Genomic DNA, 24,732 nt, shown 5'->3' with positions numbered 1-24,732 from the left:
TTCCAGTGTGAACAAGCAGACATGTTCGTATTATTAAAGGTCACTTGATCAGATAAATAAAACATAAAACAGATGGTTTGTTAAGCAACCTGAAAAAACAGACACATCCATTACACTAAATAAGTGCTGCCCAGCAATTAACAAATAGATTTCAGAGTTCCACATGAATCACCAAACCTGCCAAACTCTAAAGATGTCTAAAGGTGTGGATGACTGTGTTTGATTCAGGTTTTTAAAAGTTTTTTCAGTTGACCAATAATGTGTCCAGAACTGGCTGGTCCATCAGAGTAGAGGCCCAGAGCACCAGAATTTCATCACAGCATCTTTAAATAACTCTTCCAGCAGTTTGCCTTAAAACCCACTATAATAAAGAGATTTTTAGATTATTAAACTAGTGTTTGACATTAAAAACATGAGGCGAGCCCAGGTCTTTTGGGGTAATGTTCTCCCCACAGAGGAATCAACGCACTGGTTGGCAACGGAAACATGAGGGCAGACACGTGACCTCAGGAGAAGAAGCTTGCAGCTGTTATAAAGCACAGTGCTGGGTTGGTTTAGAGCAGGGGTGCCCAATCCCGGTCCTCGAGAGCTACCGTCCTGCAGCTTTTAGATGCATCCTTGTTCCCACACACCTGAATCAAATGAATGGCTTGTTATCAGGCCTTTGCCAAACATGATGGCATGCTGAAGAGATCAAACCATTTGATTCAGCTGTGTTGGAGTAGGGATGCATCTAAAAGCTGCAGGACGGTAGCTCTCGAGGACCGGGATTGGGCACCCCTGGTTTAGAGCATTGTTGCTGCCTTAGGGAATGAATTCCTTTCATGAATTCTTTCAGCTGTGATTTCCTCAACATTTCAAAATATGGTTCAAGTACATGTGAGGCCAGTAGACCCAAAACTGAAGTTGGATTGGAAGTGGAGCTTTCAGAGTAATGATCCCCTGCGTACAGACAAATCCAGGGAATGGCTCAAATGGAAGGGGGGGGGAAAAAAAGAATGGCCTGCTATGCAGTTTTGAAGATCACGGTGATATAATGGAGGGATTTGAAATGGGAAGGAAAAGCAATAAAACCTTCAATAATCCTGCAACTGAAAGAGGCGTCAAAGCTTTAGTCAGAATGGGGACAAATGCAATGCTGGCATAATTTCTGCTAAAGGGGGTGCAAGTTTCTAAGAATAAAGGTGCGCTCACTTAAAAAACCCCATATATTATATCAAAGCCTTTGTAGCAGAAATGACTAAATGAGGCTGTTTTCATGTTGAAGTTTCTGTCTCTAATCTGTGGACGCCATACAGAAAGAGGACCAAGTATTTGTGTAGTCTTTTCTTCAGATGTGAAAAATGAATGTTGTTTTTTTCTACATTAAAAAAAAACAAACAAACAAAAAAAACCTCTGACAACTCCGGGAACTGTTTTTGTGACAGAATGGGAAACAACTACAGATAAATACGTGTTGCTTTTGTCTGTGATGAATATAAAGGTTTCAGTTGTGCTAAACCTGAATCCCCACTTAGACTGCAGTGTGACATTGTTCCAGTACGCTACTGATCGCTATCGTTCTCATTTCCTGTCAGCACTCAACGGCCTAATAATGGCAAAAATAGTTTACAAAATATTTCATGTAACTATGACATCCCAGTGATGTTACCAGTGGTAATCTTTTATTTTTAAAACAGTAAAACCCCCACAATCCTCCCTGATACTCAGGCGGGATGGATTTTATTCAAAACACATTTTCTTCTTCTGGAGTTGAAGCGTACCTTTTTTAAGAAAATGAGGCACGCCGAACAGTTCAAAGTTTGCAATCCATCACAAGGCTGCCCAGCTCAATAAATTCAGAAAATCTAAGATAAAAAAAAAAAAAAAATGCAGACTGCTGTTTTTAAGAACTGATTTTTAATTAATTCCACACGTCAATAACAGCTGTTAGAATACGATCATTTTTTTTCCTTTTTTAAATTTTACAGTTTTATCCTCAACAGGCATCAAATGAGTCCCCAGATCTGAGCTTTTGGTACAGAACATGACAATCCACATGTTAACCAGTCCTCCCAGTAGTGAGTGGCATCAGCTTCCAGTGCTGCTGCCCTCTACAACTTCTTATTTTCCACTTGCCTATAGGAACTGGAGGCAATTCAAGGCTTAATAAAATATTATTTAAATTTTATTGTCTTTAATATGAACATATATAAAAAAAACAAAAAACAAAACAAAAACAAAACATTTACATCATGGATTGTAAGCCTCTGCCCATGCTACCTTATGCATTATTACAAGAAGAGATGCCACTACAAAAACACCAGACCCTCAGCTCGCTCTCTAGCTCCCAATCTGCAAAATTACCTGGCTCAGTTCCACAGCAACTACCTGCACCATCTCTCATCTTTAACCACAAGGCAATGAGAAGTTTAGGAGAGCCAAACAAATAATGACCTTCTCTAACATAGCAACAAATGAAAAACGTGATTTTCATATGTATAGCAGTTAATTACAAATGCAGAATGCCTTAAAGGCGGCTATTAGAGTTCTTTACAATATTTTGCTTCAAAGCACCTTAAATATCTTTTCAGGGACACACTGATGCGATAGAGGCCAAATGCCATCAATCAGTCTTGTGCGGATTCCCAAAATATTTTTCTCTGTATATTGATTTTGTGAGCCGTCAAAAGAAGAAAAATGGAAGACCACATTTGACTCCATCTACTTTTTCAATCATCAACGACGTCAGAGGATGCACTTGGAACAGTGAGGCCTCAGATTGATGTGTATATGTCATTTCTGTGCACTTGAGCAAGTCAAAAGAAATCCTGTGCTGACAGTAAAGGGAAGCAAAACATGCAGAACGCCTTTCCAACCCTGTCACGGTGGAATAGGACCGCGTCCACTTTCACATTTTCTGATTCGTATGGACAAGACGAATGATGACAAATGTTCACAATGGGCGGGGGTCCCTTAATACGCACTACATGGGAGCTTTTAAAATAAATAAAGCATTATTAAGTCGATGAATGCATCACATGAAAGTGCAAACAGCTCTAGCAAGTTTTTTTCTTCTTCTTCTGAAACCAACACTGATGATCCCCCTGCAGATAAACCCAAATGCATGCCCAGAGTCTCTCTTACTGCTTCCCCAGTGGGGGTGGCACAGAGCGGAGCAGACAGGTGAAGTAAATACAACAACTCTAATGTTACTCCAAGAAGCCACTCCTTCTGCCGATAATGTTACAGCACTGACCAAGAACAGGAGGATAGGATCCGAGCCAGTGTTCCTCTGGGCCTACAAGACGGGTATCTGCAAGATTAGCTACAAGCTTCAATAAAAATGCTTAACAACACAGAATTGGGTAAAAATCTACAATCAAAATCTAGAATAAGAAAACGGGGGGAAAAAAAAATCGAAGTTGTAGCTGTGGTTAACACTGCCACCAATCCCAAGCAGTAAATGCAGAGAAAACACTGATCCCTGTGTGAGGAGCAGCCATCACATATAGACAATATTAGTGCAGGTGCAGAGGAAGTTGTAAGCCTACAGCATGTAGCAATTAAAGTCCAATTCTATTGCATCAAATAGATATGACCTTATCTACATTGAAAGTAGGCAGAGAAGGGCTGCTGGTCGAAGCGCGCTACTTGTTCCAGACACGACCATCTGTAACCTAATCAATGACTTTCAACTTGTTGGGGTTGCACTCGATGACACTTCATTAAGTTTTGTTGTGTCAGACATGTTGAACCCACTGCAGCAAAATACTCCGAATGGCACTTTGACCCAGGTCGGATTCATTCAGTGGCAAAGAAAGCAGCGTTCAACAGCAGAGCAGTGAGCACAGATCAATGTACATCTCCACACCAAATACCAGCAATGAAGAGCTCCAGTCTATACAGAACTATGCCAAGTATTATGTAGATTTACCACAAACTATTAAGAGAATGTCATGGTCTTAAATAAATATGATAGTTTCAAAGCAGGTCACAACTGTGGGATAAAATGATGACTCTGAAATCCTGTTCTGTCCACTTGACTGGAAAATATTGATTTAAACATGTGGTCGTGGACTGGGGTTCTCATCTAATGGCTAGCTCAGCTGCGCTTAAAACAATAGGCTTCACTCTTTACTACTTCAACAAAAAAGGCACCTCATAACCATTTCCCCTCAGTGAACTCTTAAAAGATGTCTGCTTTGGCATAGCTGCCACGCAGTAATTTTGATGAGCTAGATCCATGTGGAATTCTGAGATACCAATCCTAAGAAATCCTGTTACAGACACAACTGCAGAAATGTTTTACAGAGTGAAACAGTTGCTGACCAGTTTTTGAATGTCTCTCACTCCTACAGTTAGCCTGGTTATTCATACTCGAACTCTCCTTCAACCAAGATTTTTTTTTTGTTACAGAGGGATCAGAGCTGAATGAAACAATGGAATAAAAATAAAAAAAAACCCAAAACAAACAACAACAAAATGCAGGAAAACACTATATCCAGTGTAAAATTGGATTCAGAAAAACTCGTCAATTCTTCCGTCTTCTTTCAAAGCTACTCTCTGGTCAGTCTGCCAAGTTTTTATGACTGAGGTAGGTTCTTTTTATCTAAGGACAAAATAAAAATGGAAATCACACACTGAAGCCAGTATTGTGTCCTGCCATTTCATAATAAAAATGATAAATTCCTGAAAAAACCCTTTCAAGCTTTGAATTCATTCTGTCAACAAAGAACAAAATAGGAAAGGTTTAAATTTGCATCACACTTCAGATATCTCTGCTGTGTCCTCCCACAAATGTTTTCACTTGTTTTCCACCTTCTACCAAAAACTACTGAGGAGCTTCCATTTTCAACTTGCCTGTGCATCACAACTGTGACAAAAATCAGAGACGCAAACATTGAACGCCCATGGCTAAAAGAGCCAGGAATTCCAAGTCATATACAAAGAGAGACGAGGTCGGAGTGGGAATAGTCTGGAAAGAGAGAAGCAAGGGTTGTGACTGTGGTGGGGTGCTCAATCCATTCAGTCTCTTCAGCAGAGGCAGGACAGTACAGATGTTCAATGTAGGGTGACAATTGATCAAGAAGTGTAAGAGTAGCTTCCAGTGGTGTACAGTACAAAGAGGAATCCTTATCACTGTAGACTGAAGAACCATGGACAGTGCATGTTTGAGTACGTGTTTGTCTGCCTGCCTGGATATAAACCAGAGCTGCTAAAAGGCTCTGACGCTGGGGCAAAAGGGCGGGTTGTTGCATCTAGTGGATTACTGTGTTCCTGTCCTCACGTTTTAAGGCCCCTGCCTCTCTGTCTCTGTGTGTCAGTCTAAGAGGGGACAGAGTGGTGGGGTCAGTAGGCAGTGACCAGGTCCTTGTCGTAGTTGTATCGGCCCCTCTTTGGGGCAGGACTGTCGGCGCTGTCCTCAGTGTCCTCGCTGTCTCCTCCAGCCCCACCCCCCTCCTCCTCAGAGGAAGAGTCAAGAGTCAGATCTACCACCGCACCTCCACCCGGTGCCACAGCAGGTGCTCCCGTGACTCCTGGCATCCCCACAGAACTGCTTCCAGACTTGGCCGTCAGACTAGTGCTGCTGTGGGCTGGTGAATGGCCATTTGCTTCGGGAATGCCTACAGAGAGGAATACAATTTTAAGGTAAGGAAGAAGATTTTACTCTCATTACCTTCAGCACACACAAACACACACACAGTGCAAAACCCCCCCAAAACAACTACAGACAAGGGGATGTGACAGGGCTGAAAACTTACATATATCAACAACTGGGTAGTCAGGTGTGTTACTGCGTTCTCTTTCCCGCTCCCTCTCCTTCTCATCTCTGATGGGTCGCCAGGAGCCGTCTGTTAAGTACTCTATCTCCTCAATGTCCTCACTCGTTTCTTTTAGAATCTCAGATAACAGCCTGAAATGCACACCGGCCATTAGAGAGACGTCACAAAATAAGTTTATACACGGGAAAATCAAACTAATAGCTCAGTTCTCACTCAAACGCACAATTAGAAATGAAATAATAATACCATTATTATATTATACCATTAATGCCATTACAACATATATATGTCAAGATACTGAAGTTCCGATGAAGAAAAACACAACATATACTTTAATCTCTTTCATGAATGAAAGGCCATTTAGGAAAACAATACTTCATGATTACACTTTCAAATATCAAACCTGGGTCAGGTAAAAAAGGGTCTTTCAAGCAAACTTAGTTTAAGGAATGTAAATATATGTTGCACAAAGCTTTCAGTCTTTGCTACAATAAGATGTGTTTGTGAGAGCTGCTGACAACTTCCAAAAACAAAACTGTAAATTGCTTTTTTTTTTAAACATACTTTTCGTATTAAGAATTATCTGTTGTGCTGGTAAATGAAACGCACAAGTGTCGCTTCTGTAACATAAATGAACAGCAGGTGGAGAATGACAAATTTTGAAACACAATGAGTTTTCATACCAGACCAAATAAAAAGAAAAAAAAGAAAGCAGTACATGTTGGTGCATGGTTGAGCTTGTATCAAGAATCCCTAAAACATCTCTGCAGCTTCAATGATGTTCCTCAAACTGGCATCACATACAGGTACTCAAAATTACACAATACAAACTTTAAGAATTTACTGACAAAGCTGCAGGGGCGGGACAAGTCAAAGCATGCTCTCATCTCCTTACCCATCAATAGTGAGGAGCTCAAATGGAGCGGGCTTGTCACAGACTGGGCAAGTCCATGTGGGCTTCTTTTCATTCATCTGAAGGAAAAAGACTGCATCGAAACACTGAAGGTGGGCACAAGTTAACACTCGACATGGTACCCCAAGCCGCATCTTCACCAGCTGGAAGCGAGAAAAAAGGAACAGATGTGATATCGGTTGATATCATGCTTTTTAAAACATTTTGGGAGTTTTCTAATAGCTAAATAAATTGAGGGGCTTTTAGACACAGCATGACAACAGAGCCACGGGACTGTGAAACAATATTTTCCGACAGCACGCACTGCACTAAAACAACATTTCTCTCTGTATTTGCCAATCGATGTCCTGGAAACAAGTTTCCTTCCAAATGGTCACAGAGTTTCCCCACCCACAGACATTAGTGGGCGAGCTGGCCCCATCTATTACACACTCCCACAGATATATGTGGTGAATAACTTTGGCAGTGTTTTATGAGTTTAAGGAGCAATCTGAAATCACTTTACTATTTGACAAAGACCTTGCTCTTATAGTCAAAAGTTTGTCGCTGATATCCAGCTTGGCCTTGTTCTTCCTGTAGTGTTTTCAGGCTGGCCAGGTCATCAGTGTGACATTACTTATTATGAGTCAGCTGCTTCCTCAGAGAGGATCTTGTCTCACAGACAGGATTCCCACTACACTGTGCTGGACTGCAGCTGGTAATGGCAATCCTATCCTGGAGGTGTGCTGCAAGTTTCTGGACTGCGAACAGACACTATAACAACTGGAAAACTGGTTCATGTGCTGCTCTGTCAAGCTCACAGAAGCTGCTGAGCAGCACAAAGGCTGCCGTTGAGAGCTGCAATCCAAGATGGTGGAGTCAGAGTATGGCCACAGGATGAGACTCGCTAGAGAGTCAGCCTATAACACTGCTCAATTATTTGTCACAAAGCCATTTACACCCCAAAACCTTATGATTGAATAATGTATTAAATAAATGTGCATGGACACAATGAGCTTTCTACAAACGGATATTCACTGTAGAACAGCAGTATAAACATAGCTTTGATTTCACTCCAAGGTTGAATGGATGTAATGTTTAAACTGAATATTTGATTAATGTAGTGAAGATATTCCCTCTACGCTGTAGATTGTCCTGCTTTTCTGCTCCGACTGAGCAGAAATCATAATGCATATTTGAGTTGCTTTGTGTTTTAAAGCCCCCCCATTTGTGTTCAGGATGTACTCACTGGACAGATGAGAGACACTCTGAGTCCTGTGGTCGCAATCTCGCTCTCTGGGTCGAAGCGTAGTTTGTCTTGTACTGTAGATAAATGTAAGTACACGGTTATTACATTCTGTACCAGACATTATTCTACATTATTTAAAATTAACTACACAGCGAGAATGGATATAAACCGTTTTTACTGATAACGATTCCACTTAAAGATTACAGTTTCTACTGAATCCTAATCAATGTTCCAAAAACTTAGACCTACACAGGTTTTAGCCATCAACAATTATTTTATTATGTTAAAACTCAAAATTTAGTGTTGAAACTCCAAGTGCTTGCTATTATTAGTCTGATGTCATTACTTTACAATGTGCAAATATCAAAGACATGTGGCAGGACTAAAAAAGAAAATGTGTACACTGGAAGAACAACCTCGAACTGATCCTTGACACACATCTGTGCAAAATCCAGTCATACCAGAAACAAAATGTTCAGTTATTGACTCCTACATTCTGCACTGAAGTGACTTCGTGTACCTTTCATCTTACTCTGAATGTGAAAGCTGCAAGCAAAAATATTTTGGTGAGTGTAAAAGCATCACTTACTGCGCTCACGGCAGCGTTCTGCACTCTCAACTGAGCAGAGTTTAAGCTGGCTGAAGAGGTCTGCTGCGGTGAAGACCCTCACTAAATACACCGCCACAGAGTAACGCTGCAAACACAGATCAACAGATTTTTAATAAAATGTAACAAGAATTTATCCACAGAGAATCGGGAACTGACAGTGGAATTTAAACACGATGTTATTGTAAGAATTCACTCAAAATTTTGAAACAGAACCATCAAACTAGTACAAGGTAACCTCTCTAACGATTATGAGACATCAGTGAATCTGCAACTTGGACAAGCAGCACATAAAATTATTTTGTATAAAGAATGTTCCCCATGTTTGATTGTGGTTACAATTCACAGGCGAGTGATGAAATATTCACCATTTAATCCACGTAAAAATATATATATGAGACTCGCTAGAGAGAGAAAATAATAACAATCCATTATTATTTTCGGTTTTATTATGTGACAATACTGGGCAGCACTGACGAGTTATATAGTTAATTATTACAGTTATTGTTAAATTAAAGTGTGAAGCTTTTTTCAAATATAGTGTTTACATTTTTAAATAGGGGATTAGAGAAAACAGTCCCTACGCTATTCTTGCGCTTACATTTGACTAATGTTATATCACTGTATCAAACTTTAATTAGAAGAAGTGTCATCAGTGACAAAAGTTCACTACAAAAGCAGGATGGGAAATGCCATTTTTGTACTTACACTTAGAAATGTTCCGGCCAATAAAACTGTGTGTGTGTGTGTGTGTGTGTGTGTGTGTGTGTGTGTGTGTGTAATGCCACTAATATCATTATTAGTTTTCTTTAAATACAGTGATATTTTGAGGCTATATCGCCTACCAGTTATGGATTATATCACACAGACCTCTTCTGAAACTTGTTAGGCCAAGCAAATTTTAGACTTTTACAGACTCTACATGCTGAGCAGTGAATTTATTATTTATACATGGCAACTGCAGACAAAATGTGTGGAATGTGCATTACCTCAAGTACACGACACTTTTAAATTGAGCCGTTTCATCACGTGTGATCAAGCTGTGACTAAAATGAAGTTGCTCAAGATTTGCACAAACCTTCTTGTTTGTACAAAATGTGATAACAAACCTAACCAAAAGTCCTTCTGTCTACACACATACTCTCTCAAAATACTCAGTGTGGTGGCAACCGTGATTACAAAGGTGTATTACACATGCAGTCGAGTGAGGCCAAACACTCAAAGATCTACAAGTATCAGCATGCCTCGATGAATTACAGAACCTTCCAAGAGGAGCTGGACAGATTATCAGAATAAAAAAAAACATAAATAAAAAATATCTGTGCTAATGACAACCCTGAGAGCTACGGCTGCAAAAGACAGGATTCAACTGACCTTTCCAAAGTTTCCCCAGGTGATGGTGACTCTGTTGGTGACATTGGAGAGGTGCAACCACGGAGTGATGTTTATAGGACGACAAGGACGACGAGGTTCAACACCAGGCTTATTGGAAGGATAATATCCCTGTAAAACACACACAATTTGAAAATAAATAAGACTGCAACAGTTAATTATGTAATACTTCATCTCAAATATCTTTTCATAATTTCAAAACAGACACCTTGTTCTCGCTACTTTTAGCACAAATGAGGATTGTTTCCTTTACCATGCACAGCCAACCTGCAAATATGAGCTGAAGGTCATATTTTTAATTGTTGATTTACCTTCAATCAAAATATTCAGTTTACAATAGGGCTGTGACATATATCATTTGAGATAATACCAGTACAAATAAAAAACAAAACAAACAAGTTAAATCATGATATCAAAGCCACGTGTTCACTTCTACTGCTAGCACAACAAGACAAGCCCCGACATGCCTTGAGTGAGAGCCACATGACAGCCTGTGATTACAATTCAATAAAAAGGGAGTAACTTAAACAATCTTTATGCATACTTTTTCTCTTCTGTACTTACTTTCATTATTATTATTATATTATTATTACTGTACATCCAACATTATTATTGCACTACAATGATGCTGGCATCTTGTAGCAATCAATCATGTATTAGGTGCTTTCATGAATGACCGCAGATCTTTGGAAAAGGATGGAATTTTCCCTTTATTTTGTTTGCACTGGGTGTCTGTGGCTCAGGAGGTAGAGCAGGTCATCTACTAAGTGGAAGGTTGGTGGTTTGATCTCTGCAAATGCCAAAATATTGTTGGGCAAGATACCGAACCCCAAAGTGCTCAAATGCATCCACCCAAATGTGAGCATGTATGAATACAAAGTGCTTTTCATTCAGGCCTATAATAGGGTAATATATATATTATAAATTATGCATGTACGTATAGACATGTGTGTGGATGGTTGAAAGAGGCATGTTATATAAAGCACTTTGAGTGCTCCAGTAGAGTAGAAAAGCCCATTTAAATAAATGCTGCTGCTTGCAAGGTACGATCATAAAACATCATTCACTATAGTTTTCTACATCGATCATAAATATCATTATTGGAAATGGCAATGAAATACTGTGTTAAATTTTTCAGACTTTAACCCAACGCTAATTTACAATATCAAAAATGAAATCTGATATTTAAGAGACTGAAATTTGTAACAGATGTCAATTCCGCTTGAAAATGACTTAATTATCAGAATTATCAGGCTAGCAGCTTAAAAAAAGAAAAAAAAAGAAGGTTCAAATTAAAGGTTAAAAGTGTGATTACGAGGCAAGGGAATTTAAACGTCTTAAAATTTCTTGAGACATTTAGAACTCACGTTATCTAAAGCACAATGGAGCTTTTCAACAATTCACAGTATGTACAAACAGTCAGAGATTAAAATATCTGTGTACTAGACAGAATGGCAGGATTAGGCCAGGAGCCCAAATTTAGACATTTATGGCCAAATTTGAATCCTCGGGAGGTCATAGTCACACCCTCCTAACCTGTCATCTAGGTGCTACCCTGCCAGTTTGATTTCTTGTGGCACACCTTAAGCCACATAGTATCGGCCAGCTGGAGAGCTTCCTCCTAAAGTTTTGTTTCCTGAGGTCTTCAGATAAGCCAACATCATCTTTACCCAAATCTTATTTTTCCCCTTTATGTTGTTCAAGACACACTTACATTAGGTTATATTATCCATCATTGTCATATTATGACATTTTATCACTGACCTGGTAAAACATCTGTGACTGACACCCTGAGTGTATCTGAAAACGATGCTATGAGCTATAATTGAGAACACACTTCAAAACAGGAAAACAAGCCCAGCTTTAGTCATGTCTATATTATGAAGGTGTGGGACATTTCAGAGTTAATCAACTCACCGGCACATGACAGTAGGACTGATTAACTTTGACAGCTATGTTGGGAGGATACTGGTCCTCCTGAACACCAATGGAGTCTGTGTAACAGATTCTGCAACAGAGAGCAGTAACAGAGGAATAAATGAGTGAGGTCTTCTATTGTAAGAGACTAAACACAAACACTGTATATACAAAGAAGCAATTTGTCCTCGTTGGTTTGAATTATGATATTTTTATGACACAGTCACTACCAAAAAATCAACCCCCCCCCCCGAATGTTTTTACTGGGAACTTACCTAAGAACCACTTGGATTGATCGGATTCCTGGACGAAGTTCACTAAGAAAATAATAGGTCACGAATTAAAATGAGCTTCACAGAGATATTTTTATATTAACCTGGGGTTAACCTAAAGTGCAGTTTTAACAGACAGTGTGACTTTTTTACCTTGCATTTCGAATCTGGTCTGCTTGGCTGGGTGTTAACTCAAAGATGCACTGACTGTCCTGGAGTTTCTCACTGTTCTGGGCAACTGTAAGCAGATGGAGACAAAATCCATTGTAAAAAGAGAACAGTGCAAATTCTCAACGTCGAGTAAAAATGCAACAATTTCCAAAAACACAAAAAGCCTAACAAATAGTCCACACTCACTTAGCTCTGTTGGTAGTAGCAGTGTCTCTAAAGTTTGGTAGAAGGGCAGTGGCACTAGCTTCACCTCTGCTGCAGGTGTGGTGATCGGTTTGGAAATGCCGTTGAGGTAGTCTGCGCCCTGAGAGGTGGCAGTAGGGGAAGAGCTGAGGGATGAGTAGTTAACTGGGACACTTTCCGGACGTCGTGCAGCCAGCCATCCAGATGTTTTAGGGAAACGTGACTCGTAGAGCTGCCGGACGTTCTTCAGCAGCTCTGGGCTGTATTCGGTCTGCACTAGCCTCAACGCACGCCCCACCAGGTCTTGCTTCAGCCCACTTTTACTGCGACCCATTGAGGCCAGCAGCGTCTGCAGGTCTGAGACCCGGAAACTTTTGACCATATTCTAGTGAGAAAACAAGACCAAAAAAATAAAAAAATATAACAGGATCACAAAAACAATTAGATTTCTGGAAAGGCTGAAGTGACAAAGTTAATTTCCAAGTTCAGACTTTTTTTCAAGAGCCACATCTCAAATGAAGGAGTTTATACAATGCCAATTACCATTTTCACATTTGTCCAAGAGAGGAAGATACATGTTGTTTATATTCTTTCATTTTACTCAAGTAAATCTATTAAGTAAATGAATGAAATAATTTAATATCGTGTCCAAAGTCCTGCGTAAACACACCTACACACTTCTTTTTAACACTTGGAAGATGCACAGAGTTAATTACAGGTAACTTATATGCAGAACAGAGTTGTTCACCAAACTGCTTGGTACTTGCTAAAATTAGCATCTGTCCTTGGTCACTTTAATCCTATAGAGGATTTAAAGTGTGTTGTAATTAGCTGGCTATATTAAGAAGTTCACTTCCAACTCTAAGAACAATGGCTTGGCCATGATTCAAGTGATCACACTAATTGTGGTAGTGTTAATTAGGCTTTAGAACCATAAACTTCCAAAGGTGGCTTAAAAGTATGAATAGAACTTGGAAACGCACTAATTCCATCCACACTATCTGTCATTTAACACACAGAAAGCTAAAGGAATAGTCTGGCAGGTTCAGTTACAATGAAATAGGTGCCTAAAAACCACTATTTCTTGTTAGTGGCCTAGAAATGTGAAAATAGTGCAATAGTTCTTACAGTCCACAACAAATGTAAGACAAATACAGCTTTGCAAATTCTGCATGTTTATGGCTCCATTAACTGTTTAATATAATTTTAATTTGTTGTTTATGGCTTAACAACCTCATTTGTACACCAATCCGAAAAATGTAAGCTGAAGACACACCGTAGCAGGCGAGGATGTTTATTTAGTAAAAACATAAGAGGTGCAGACGCACATTGAACTGCAAAGTAAACGCAAAATCTCTCATTCTCGAGATAATATGCGCCAATTTTCTGCAGCCTATATACAATACTTGCATAGCATATGGAATCGATTATATGAATACCGTATGTGGTCGTATCATCCTATGTGAGGTCGTTTTTTTTTTTTAAAGAAAATTATTATTTACTTATGATGAAGCAGAGAGCACACGAACTGGGCTCTAGGGGCAAAACACGGGATGTTGTTGTTTAGCCGCCAGACAAGCCTCAGCTTTGTCTGACATGGCCGAAATAGACATAAGTGGAGAACTAATTCATGTCTATATTTAAAAACAAAACAAAACAGGACTTTATGGATGGATCCGACTGAACCGCTGAGCTTCAAATACAGCTGCGTTACAGACTGCTCAACCTCACTTGAACGTTGCTAGTGTAGCCTGCGCTATCGCCGGGCTAGCTTCTCACACTCGGCATTCGATCACGACTGCTAGATATTTTGACAGGTGCACAGTTCAATAAACTAACCGGTGAACTACAAACAGATATTCCTGTAAGCCAAATAACGTCAAACGGTAACATGCCAGAAAGCAGGCTAGACCAAAAACAACCACACGCTTATATGGTCTCATCATTCATTTTCGGTGTCTTCCTCCAGAGCCAGCGTGATGCTAGGTGAACCAACGCACTTGCCTGGTTAACATTTCCAGGCAGGCTAGCTACCTTAGCACCATAGGCTAGTTCGTTTCGTCGTGCTTGAAATACACCACATTTGTAAGAGTAAATACCCTTTAATAATATTCGCACAAAACCCACAGTTTCCCCACAACTGGGGTGACTTTCAGCCCACAATCCCGCGCACGTCTCCTATCAAATCAAAGCCAACCAAGCTCTACTTGCCATCGCTTCCACCAGTTCGGCCGCCATCTTCGTGCAGCAGTACCGCGAGAGTCAGAGACGACGGCCAGTCTTGCACCAATGGAACAATGACCCTGCTTCGATAGACAGTCATCTCCAGCCAATCACAGCGCGACTTTTGCCAGCATCCGAAGCGATTCACTGAAAATAGGCGGGACCACGTTGTTTTAAAGTTACAGCACAACTTTTAAAAAACACTAAGAGGCAGGTCTCCCTTCCAAAATAGGCCTCTGTGTCGATTAATAACACCACGTGTCAAAGTATTTTAATATTGAGGCTGTTTCAATTTTATAGTTTTGCGATATTCTGAACTCGTGTCTTAAAGATAGTTTAAATTCAGCGTGACGGGAAAGCATGGGCTGTCAAACGGATTGGGTCGCATGGTCCCTTCAATTCCCGTCCGAGCAAAAAATTCCATTTCAGGTTAGTCGACCAGCCGTGAGATGTGGCGTTAATGCTTTGTCTGAGGCATGTTCATAATTAAATTAAAACGACTTATTAATAAAAACACACTTAGACTGTAGGTATAGTCCTGCAATACCTACTCTGAATCACAAATGCCAGGTTGTGTTGAGACATCAGCAAAATGGAAATATGTTTGCTGAGGGAAATATCTGCTCCGATTGATGATCCAGCCCTGCTTTTCCAAAACTCTTCACATGTGGGCAAAGAATAGCCTCATGGAAAAACCAAAATCAATTGAGGGAATTGCAGTATCATGTAATAACATGGCGTGTTTTGTTGTGGCTCCGTTTTGGATGGGAAACGTCAATAAGGCAGTGCTGTATTTCAAAAAGAACAGATTGCTCTGCTTCTGTGCTGACTTACAAAAAAAAGATTATATTAATTTAAATTACAAATAAAACCTAAATGGGAAATCTGAGATTCCCTTACTTCAGTCATTCATGCATTCATTCTCTGTTTAGTGCACCTCCCCCTCAAAACAAAACCCATAATCTCAGCTTCATGTTTTACACAGTAAAGGCTGTTATTTTTAGAATTCTAACTCTTCACGTTTTTGTAGTCACTGCAGTGACTACAAAAACGTAGTATGAGGCTGAAAATAATTTAATAAAACTAATTACAATGATAGCTTGAAAGGTTGCATAGAGTGGTGTTTTAATGTTGTGCATGCGTGTCTTGTTCCATTACTTAAACAGAAGAGGGCAATATGGTCCATGATTTGACCTGACTGTGATTAAGTGCATCCCCTCTGTTAAACTGAAAGAACAAAGCAGATCACCATACTGCTGATGCCTACAGGCTAAAGCTGTAAATGCTACGAGAACAGGGTGGGTTAATTATACTTAATGTTAAAACAGTTACATCGTTATCCATTCTCTGCTGAAAATACACTTTTATTTGTGTAAGATCCCAGAGATATTCAGAATAAAAAAACATTTAGGTTGAATAACTGTCACACACTGATTCAAATAAACTTTTTTAGGTACTCTTGTTCAAATGCCTGTTAATGCAAATATCACATAGACGTGGTAAAGATGAGCTGTTGAAATTCTGAGCACCAGAATGGTGTAGAAAGGTAATTTAGATGACTATCTCCACGATATGGGTTTCAGTATCTGATGTGTTGGATTGAGTATTTCAGAAACTGTTGATCTACTGTTATTTTCCTTGAAAAGGAGAAAATATCCAGTGAGAAGGGGTTCTGGCCAGACTGTTTGGAACTTACAAGCAAGCTAAAGAAACTCAGTTAACCACTCGTTACAACCGAGGCAGAAGAGCATCTCTGAACACACATGTTGACCCTTCTGTCAGCTAAGAAAATGAGACTAAAGTTTGAGTGATCTCAGAAAAACTGGACAAAATGACAGTCTCGATTTCTGCTATGTTTGGATGCAAGTGTCAGAACTGGGGTGAACAATGAAAGCATGGATCCACCCTGCTTTGTATCATTGGTTCAGACTGCTGTTATTGGTGTCATGGTATGGGGGCTATTTACTTGGCACATTTTGGGGTCCTTAGTAGCAACTGAGTATTGTTTAAACACCACAGGTTTTGTGAGTGTTTCTTGCTGACCACGTCCATCCTTTTTATGACCACAGTGTACTGCAATGTCTTCCAGCAGGACAATGCATGACATCACAAAGTTCAAATGATCTCAGATGACTTTGTTGAACACGGGAGTATTCAAACAGCGCCCACAGTCACCAGATCTCAGTCCAGCAGAGCATTTTTGGGATATGGTAAAATGAAGATTCACATAATGGATGTGCAGCTGAAAATCGGTAACACTTTATAATACTATCTGCAACTAAAGGTGTAACTCCCCTGTAATTAAAAGGAATTTCAATGTGTTTTATTTAAAATGACAACATTTTATTTAAATTTATCAACAAGTAAAAGAATTAGGGGTACTGCATTTTAAGTAGGGTGGAATTTCATGTTAATTTTGTGGAAAAACGAAAAATGTTTCTCCATCCAAACCCCCTTATTCTAGTGCACCTACCTTTAAGTATTTGTATGTAAATATAATTATATTGTAATTTAAAATAAACTATGTTGAAATATATGTTTATTAGAGGGGAAATACACCCATAAAGTTTTACTGGCAAATCTGTAGCACTGTGTCATGCAATCATGTCACATTACTGGTGTGCCTAACAGAGTGGCTGGTGACTGTATAGCCTACCATAGACTGTAAGTCTGATACAGTTTCAGTTAAGCACTAGAAGAAGCAGGCAGAGAGTATGCACATAATGTGGTGTTGCTTGAAGAAATTTTCCACTGATCAAAAACACACAAACAATACCTTTCTGTAACTATGAAATCAATTAACATTGCCAAAAATGTTAATTTCAGCAGTTTGAAGCATGATGTACATTGTAACATAAATAAATCTGATATTTATTTGGCTGAATCTGATTCAGCCAAATCTCCTTTTTGTTGACATTACAACATACTTACAGAGAAAGGTTTAGAAATGTTCAAACAACATGTCAAAATTGATTTAAAGGAGATTTTTATTCCATAAGGATCTGAAACAAAACCTTCATTAAAAGATAAATCTTAATCAAATGTAGAAATGAACGACTTAATGAAATAACAAATTTTCAAGTCAAAGGAAATAATTATTTGCATACAGAAAAAATAAACTATATTAGCCAGTAAAATATCCTGCACAGTTACAGAACACAATATAATACGGTTTAATAGTAACCACAGACAGTTTTTATCTTTAAGACAGATTTTAAACAAAATATATAATTATGTTAGCTGAACTAAAAATAATCATGTATATATGCAGTAATTTATTGTTACATGTTAAAAAATTTTTTTTCCACTATCTAATAATTGAAGTAATAAAAGGTATTTGGTAACAAATTAAATAAAGATGTTGAACGATCCAATATTAAAAGAGTTTATATCAAGAACGGGAAGTGAACCTTTCTAATTTGTCATTCATACGCTTCACTTTTCTGTAACCTCGTCGCCGTCGATGGCTGCAAGAGACATTAATGGTCTTTGCAAATAAAGACGTGACTTATCTCCAACGTGCTGAAGTTGACCCATTAATTACTCCTCGATGGTAATTGAAGTAATTCTTTGGACAGTATCCTGGACAAAACGACTTTAACAGGATAACTCTGGCATCTAAAAGGCCTTTGATTCTACATCCACCTAACATCCATCCTTTGCACACCATGTCTTACTAAATCTTGAGTGTTTAATCTCCCGTAATTACAAAGATTTGCTTAGGTTAATAAAAATAATCCGCCTCAATTGAGACCCCCCACTTGGACCTCCCCTGTGCCTCCTTTGCCCCTTTCTGTGAGGGATAAAATCACAGTCATATAAATAGAGTCACCTTCACATCTTTGAAGCACAACTCTTTGATTCGGGAGCAAAAGGCTGACGGATACCAAGTGATAGGTTTGGATTGACAGGGTTATCAAAGAATCGAAAAGATTTACCGAATATTTCTTGGCAAACGAAGCGTCCGCATTTAGTCTTGGCGACTGACGTCATTTCCACAGGTTGAGACTGGGTCACTCGTGAGCGCATCAAGGTTAACAACAGTTGAGAGGCTCATCTTTATCTGTGATCTTGTCAACAGTAAGTCTTCGGTGAAAGAATTTAGTGGCAGCGAGACGCTGGCTTTATGAAGGCTCCTAATTTTAAAGAACAATAGACATGCTGTGCAACTTAGATACACAGTTTTGAGAAGACGTTTGGGAGCGATATTTTTTATTCATGACCTGACACCTGTTCAATAGTCAGCTTGAAATCAATAAAACCTCTGCCATGAGCTTGAGATATTTTAATTCAGAAATGACAATGGAGGAAAGAAGCAGCCGCAACGGAAGCAGAGACAGACTGGGACTGAGCTTCACAATTGACTACCTGCTCTTTAATAAAGGAGCCAAAGCTTCTAAAGACGATGCAACAGCAAGTCGTGCTGCAGAGCAGATAACGAACGACATGCCAGGTCGTCAGAATCCTAAACTCGAAGAGGTGGGGATTCGCTGTGAGATCCAAGACAAGGGTCTACAGAGGTCAGAGGTAGATGCTGAAAAAAGGAAAGCCAAAGAAGATGAGGGGGATGAAGACCAAAAAGAGGAGGGGGAGGAGGAAGTGACCACCACCACTACCACCACGTCTGCGAGCTGCGGTACAGAGAAGTCTGCGGACAAACCCAACCAGTCATACATTGCACTCATCTCCAAAGCGATCCTGGCGTCTGAGCAGAAGAAACTGCTTCTGTGTGACATCTACCAGTGGATCATGGACCATTACCCATACTTCAAGAGTAAGGTATGTTCATGTCTAGTGGTTTTCTATGTATGTAGCACATAGCGATAGATATACCGTACAGGAACTCAAAGTGAAACTGGGCGATAATTCGAAGCAGAATTTCCAAGCAGATGTTTGCTGATGTTGTTAAAACAGAAAAACATCGTTCCCCAAATGTGTTTAATTCAGTCTCTGAAAACTAAAGTGGCTGCCATTTTCGCAAATAAAGCGACCTACTTGGCGCTGGTAATCTGTCCGAGTGGTTAGGCAATTAGGTGCTCACAGGGACACTAGATGATCTTGTTGTTGGCGAAATCACAAATAAAGTAATCCTGTTGCTAGGTTGCAAACTGCCTCTGCCTTTACCAGGTGCTACAACAGATTGGGTGAAGCCTAGTGGATTAAAGTTGATCACTGGTTTGACGTGCTAAAAAGGTAACTCAGGGTGTTGTGACTTACTCAGATCATATACGGTCTTGACACGCCACAGCTCATGCTGCCAACAACAGGACAAGGTGACATCCTGAAGCGGATCAGTGATACTTAGCAGCCCCTTATGTTAATTTTCCAATGGGGACACATTGTTTGACCCCTGCTTTAATTTTGACCTGACATATTTGTTTTCTTGTTCGCAGGACAAAAACTGGAGGAACAGCGTGCGTCACAATTTGTCCCTAAACGACTGTTTCATTAAAGCGGGCCGGAGCGACAACGGTAAAGGCCACTTCTGGGCGATCCACCCATCGAACTATCAGGACTTTTCCAATGGAGACTACCACTGCCGAAGGGCAAGACGGAGGGTACGCAGGGTGCCAGGACAGCTCCCACTTTCCTCCCTGAGCTCGCCCTACCACCCCGCCATTGTCCGTCCCCACAGAACAACCTGCTGGTGCTGTCCTCAGGCCTCTGCACTTCCTCTTCAATGCTTGGCACCCAGACTCTACTGGCCTTGGTCCAGCATGCAGCCACAAATTGGGCTCCACCTGGGCCTAAATGCCTCTGTACCCTGAGATTGAATTGTTTGTACTGTTGAGGTATACTATACTAACAGTTTGGCCCTGAAACACTATTACTTAAAAGAGAAATTTTTTAATCTAATGATTATATCATTAGGTGATGTTAAAACTGAAATGCCCTCTGGCAATATTACATTATGTTTATATGCTTGTTAATGAGTAAGAACAAAGTGATTTTAGGGCATTTGATGATTCAATAAAATGAATGTCTTAAAGCTGTGGCCCTTCTTGAGTTTATATTCAGAATGTTTTAGAATAACAAAAATAAAGTGTTTGGAATCAGCTCATTAAAAAGTGTGTTGTCAGCTCTGCGTGCATGTGTGTGTGCAGAGGGTGTGTGTGTGCGGATGTTGCTAAAAGTGAGCCCTTGCTAAAATACCACCCGGTGTTAGATGCTAATTAGTCAAAGCTGTCGCGATGCAAAATCTTTTGCATTAAGAGACTAAAATCAGGCTTTCCAAAGCCAACTCCCAAGGAAATGAGGCCAGATAATCTCAGCAATCCTAAATAGTTTCAAGAAATAGGAAGCTTATCACACAGTGTAATCCGTAACCTCGGCTGCAGAAAGAGGGGAACCACGGGAGGTCAGGGATGAAGGAAGCGGAGGAAAGGGAAGGAGGCAGTGAGAGATTGAGAGGAGGGGGCACTGATTAACTGGGGAGAAGTGGGAGGGTATTTAAGGGAGTGTATGCAGATCAGGGGGTCTTAGGGGTTTGACAACTGAATGCCAGTTTAGAGAGGCAGTGTGTGATTGAGGACTGCACAGGAAAACTGCACTCATCAAACACTGTTAGTGTTTGTAATGCATCTGTTCAGTGGATTGTGTTATATGCTGTTTTTTGGCATTTGGTGCTGGTTACAGCTTTTTAAACTACTAGTGTGGTGGCCGTAGCATTCCTTGACATTAGCGCTTTTTGTGAAATCTATAACAGACAAGTAAACTGAACAATAAAAGCTCCCTGGTTCTCTTTATGTGCTGCTATATGACAAAAATAACTGATAAATTTAAAGTAGTGCGCTTTCTTTATTGAGCTGGCAGGCTGTGTAAGGGCTGCCACTGACCTTCAGGCTGCAGGAGAAGAACCCTACATGAGGATGAATGTCATAAAGTAGAATATTAAAGCTATTCAAACACTGAAATTTATCTTATGTATCAAACATTTTTTGAACACACTAAGCCAGAGTCCCTGTCAAAATAAGGGGAGTGTAGAAGCCGTAATGGTGATGTAAACATCTGTGGATGTGTCTTTTTGTGCAACACGGCACATATGATTGAAACTTTAAAGCTGGACAGTTCATCCAGTGTTGTTATTTTGTGACATCAAAATGTTGCCACACTAAGAATCAAGTCAGTCTTTGCCTGTCTGGCTTTACATCAATAGTGAAATTCCTCTCTGACTTGCAAAGGTTGGCATTTACATCCACAGTGCCTCAGCCTAAGAGGATTAGATCATACATTGACTTTTCTGAAGTTTGTTTGTCTCGGCTCACGGGGCTTCTTATTTGCAAATTATTGAATATTTGAATAAAGCAGTATTTGACATTAGATTAGAATCTGAATGGACAAACAGGGATAAATTCAGAGAGCAAGAGAGGGAGCAGGAGCTATGCAGAGCAGTTATTTTCTGACGATGTTCATTAGAACAATGACAAAACCATCTAATTATTTTTTGTTCGCCAAATCTTCCTATTCAATGTCAGCAGCTAATTAGAGACCTAATTTGCTTAATTCCCATGATTTGGTCTCTGCTTAAAATCCTCTTCAATTCAACAGCTTTAAGGCTTTAATTTGGTTGCATATGTTTGCTGTACACACACACACTCGCGTGCGCACACACACACACACACTCGCGCGCACAAACAGAGGCATACAAACATGCATTAGTGTACGATGCACACACATAGAATTCCCAAACTGTTTAAATAAACAGACACAATCAGTTTTAAAATCATTCAAACGTCACATGAAGAGAAGTTCATTGACAGTGTTTTTGTTCTTTTTTGTAGCTATTTGACATATTAAAGACGTAAGAGCCAACCAGAGCGGTCTTTTGCATTTTCTTCCAGATAAAATATTGTGCGTAACGTCACCTTAGTTCAACATAATCATACCAGATTATAATTAACGTTTTAAGGAGAATCAGATTGAGGTCATGAGCTCTGTGTGTGTGAGTGTGTGTGTGTGTTCATATGCGTATGTCGTTTTGTTAATCTAATGAGATGGGCGGAAGGGTGCAGGGGGCCGTAGATTAAGGCCCAAAGATTTGTTGCTGATTAGCAGAGAGTGAGGTAAGAAGATCAGTCCTGCTGAGATGGCGATGAAACATTATGGCCGTGTTTTAATACACGACATTTACAGCAGCATTCCAAAGCTGCTTCCCTTTAGTTTGTATGTATCGCGCTGATTTGACTATAGGCAGAGTGTATCATTGTTCACACAACACAGGAGGGAGGCTGAAGCTATACAGCCAGCTAGAAAAAAATGATTTTTCATGTGCAGGATTTTATAGTTTTCACCTTATAGCTGTTGTTGTCTGTCCTGTGAACACATTTCTCTGACTACATTTGTAGCTCAGTTATTCAACCCACCGATTGTGACTGATTTAAGGGAATGTGTCACTCTAGGACATGTCCTCCCTGCCTTTCTCTTATTTGAAATGATAATGCTCAGCGAAATGTCAAAAGAAATTCAGATGGACACTGATAATCATAAATAGTCATAAATAGATTTAACAGCCTTAATTCAGTGTATTAAAAATCTATAAATTTCAATATGTGTTGATATAAAAAGTTCCCTTTCTTAACACTTTAAATCCTAAAGATTATGTATTTTTATTTAAGCAGGGGTCCTTGGCTCACGTACAGCTCTGACACACACACACACACACACACACACACACACACACACACACACACACACACACACACACACACACACACACACACACACACACACACACACACACATATATATATATAAAAGCTGGTGTTCAGCAGGTTGTAAATCAAGAAATAATGATACTGTTTCATCCAGTGAAGGCTGAAAATGAATGTATATTTAAAAAAAATGCAAGTAAATGCAATTAAATGTCAAACTTGCAATATTAAGAACAGCTTATTTAGTATTCGCTTTTTGTCTTCATTCACTTAATTATTTGTCTCTGTAAGTTGTGGCTGTGGGACTGCAGCTGAATAGCTCTCAATAGGCTCTAAAGGCTGGAGAGCCTAAATTGCAGCTCTATTAGAAAGCATGATTGCATAGAAGTAAGTAGTATTTAAGTCTTGGGAAGCGCTATAGTTGAACCAAAACCAGCTACTTTTCTCTGGTTGTGTCCCACTATGAACAATAGCCCGGCGTTACTTCGGCTTCAAAGACTCCATAATAGTCAATCGATCAAAATGCGAGGCGCTATTCTGCAGATTACTGTTAACAATAATTTGCCTCCCAGTGCACCGTTGCCATCTTTGAAGCAATGTTTTATTGCCTTTTTTTTCATCTGCATCTGCCATCCCCGAGGTCCACTGTTTGATCTCTCCCCACCAGTGTCTGTCTCCCCGGGGTCGCGTTGACCTGTTGATTGGCAGCTGCGATCAGACATATGGTGGGACGAGGCATCGACCGGAGCTCCCCGGAGACAAAAGCAGACTAGTGGGGTTTTCCCCCCTTCTTTCCCCCGTGCTGAGGTGCCGAGCAGCAGGACAGAGGGAGAGGTCGGATCCGACCACTAGATGACGCAAGGTGCAAGCGAATATTTCCCGCAGCTTTTCGACCATTTAATGTAAGTCGATGTTGCAAAGTTTGAATTTATTCAACCCGCCAACCTTTTCGGATTTTCCTGTTAAGAAGACGTGATGCATGATATGTTTGTAGCAGATAATATTTAGGCACATTTAACTGGGCTAAAGGTTTGCTTTTTATTGCCATTTTTTCATTTTTTATTATGGAAATTAATTCCCAATGCGATTATTTAGCCATGCATCCCCAATGAGTCATAAAAACACAAAAACAAAGTAAAACCAGGCCCTGGTGTGCTGGCCAAAACCATAATGTAGGTGTGGCTAAGTAGCATGATTTCCTCTTGTTCACATAGGATTTCATGAGTTTTGTCCAGCTGTGAATGTGTGTGTGTGTGTGTGTGGGGGGGGGGTAGGTAGGTGGGTGGGTGCACACTGGAAACTTTTTGGGGTTAACTTGACTTTTAGGAAAAGAAAGCACAGATGTGATGCTTATCCTTGTGTGTGTTTCCCTTTGCATGATCATAGCAAACAGAATGCATGCCACCCCCA

The 24,732-nt window shown here is 40.0% G+C and overlaps 2 protein-coding genes across 2 annotated transcripts; one reads left to right on the top strand and one right to left on the bottom strand.

Moving 5' to 3' along the window:
* Positions 1-1,916: 1,916 nt before the first annotated feature.
* Positions 1,917-12,830, bottom strand: pias4a (protein inhibitor of activated STAT, 4a). The gene is made up of 10 exons (XM_085347930.1): positions 12,452-12,830; positions 12,248-12,332; positions 12,098-12,139; positions 11,823-11,913; positions 9,888-10,016; positions 8,496-8,601; positions 7,907-7,980; positions 6,661-6,821; positions 5,745-5,896; positions 1,917-5,606 (listed from the first exon to the last, which is right to left on the bottom strand). The coding sequence occupies exons 1-10, from the start codon at positions 12,828-12,830 to the stop codon at positions 5,332-5,334; spliced, it is 1,494 nt and encodes a 497-aa protein (XP_085204056.1). The 3' UTR covers positions 1,917-5,331.
* A 6,059-nt stretch (positions 12,831-18,889) lies between these two features.
* foxq2 (forkhead box Q2) lies at positions 18,890-20,439 on the top strand. Its single transcript, XM_085348826.1, has 2 exons — positions 18,890-19,450; positions 20,065-20,439. Exons 1-2 carry the CDS (start codon positions 18,941-18,943, stop codon positions 20,437-20,439), a joined length of 885 nt encoding a protein of 294 aa, XP_085204952.1. The 5' UTR covers positions 18,890-18,940.
* Positions 20,440-24,732: the final 4,293 nt, after the last annotated feature.

The sequence above is a fragment of the Diplotaxodon limnothrissa genome, linkage group LG23 (genome assembly GCF_057381915.1).
Source record: "Diplotaxodon limnothrissa isolate DT_005_m linkage group LG23, D_limnothrissa_male_GT1.1, whole genome shotgun sequence".
NCBI lineage: Eukaryota > Metazoa > Chordata > Actinopteri > Cichliformes > Cichlidae > Diplotaxodon > Diplotaxodon limnothrissa.
The sequence above is the reverse complement of the archived record's forward strand: the minus strand, read 5'-3'. Positions and strand labels throughout refer to the sequence as shown.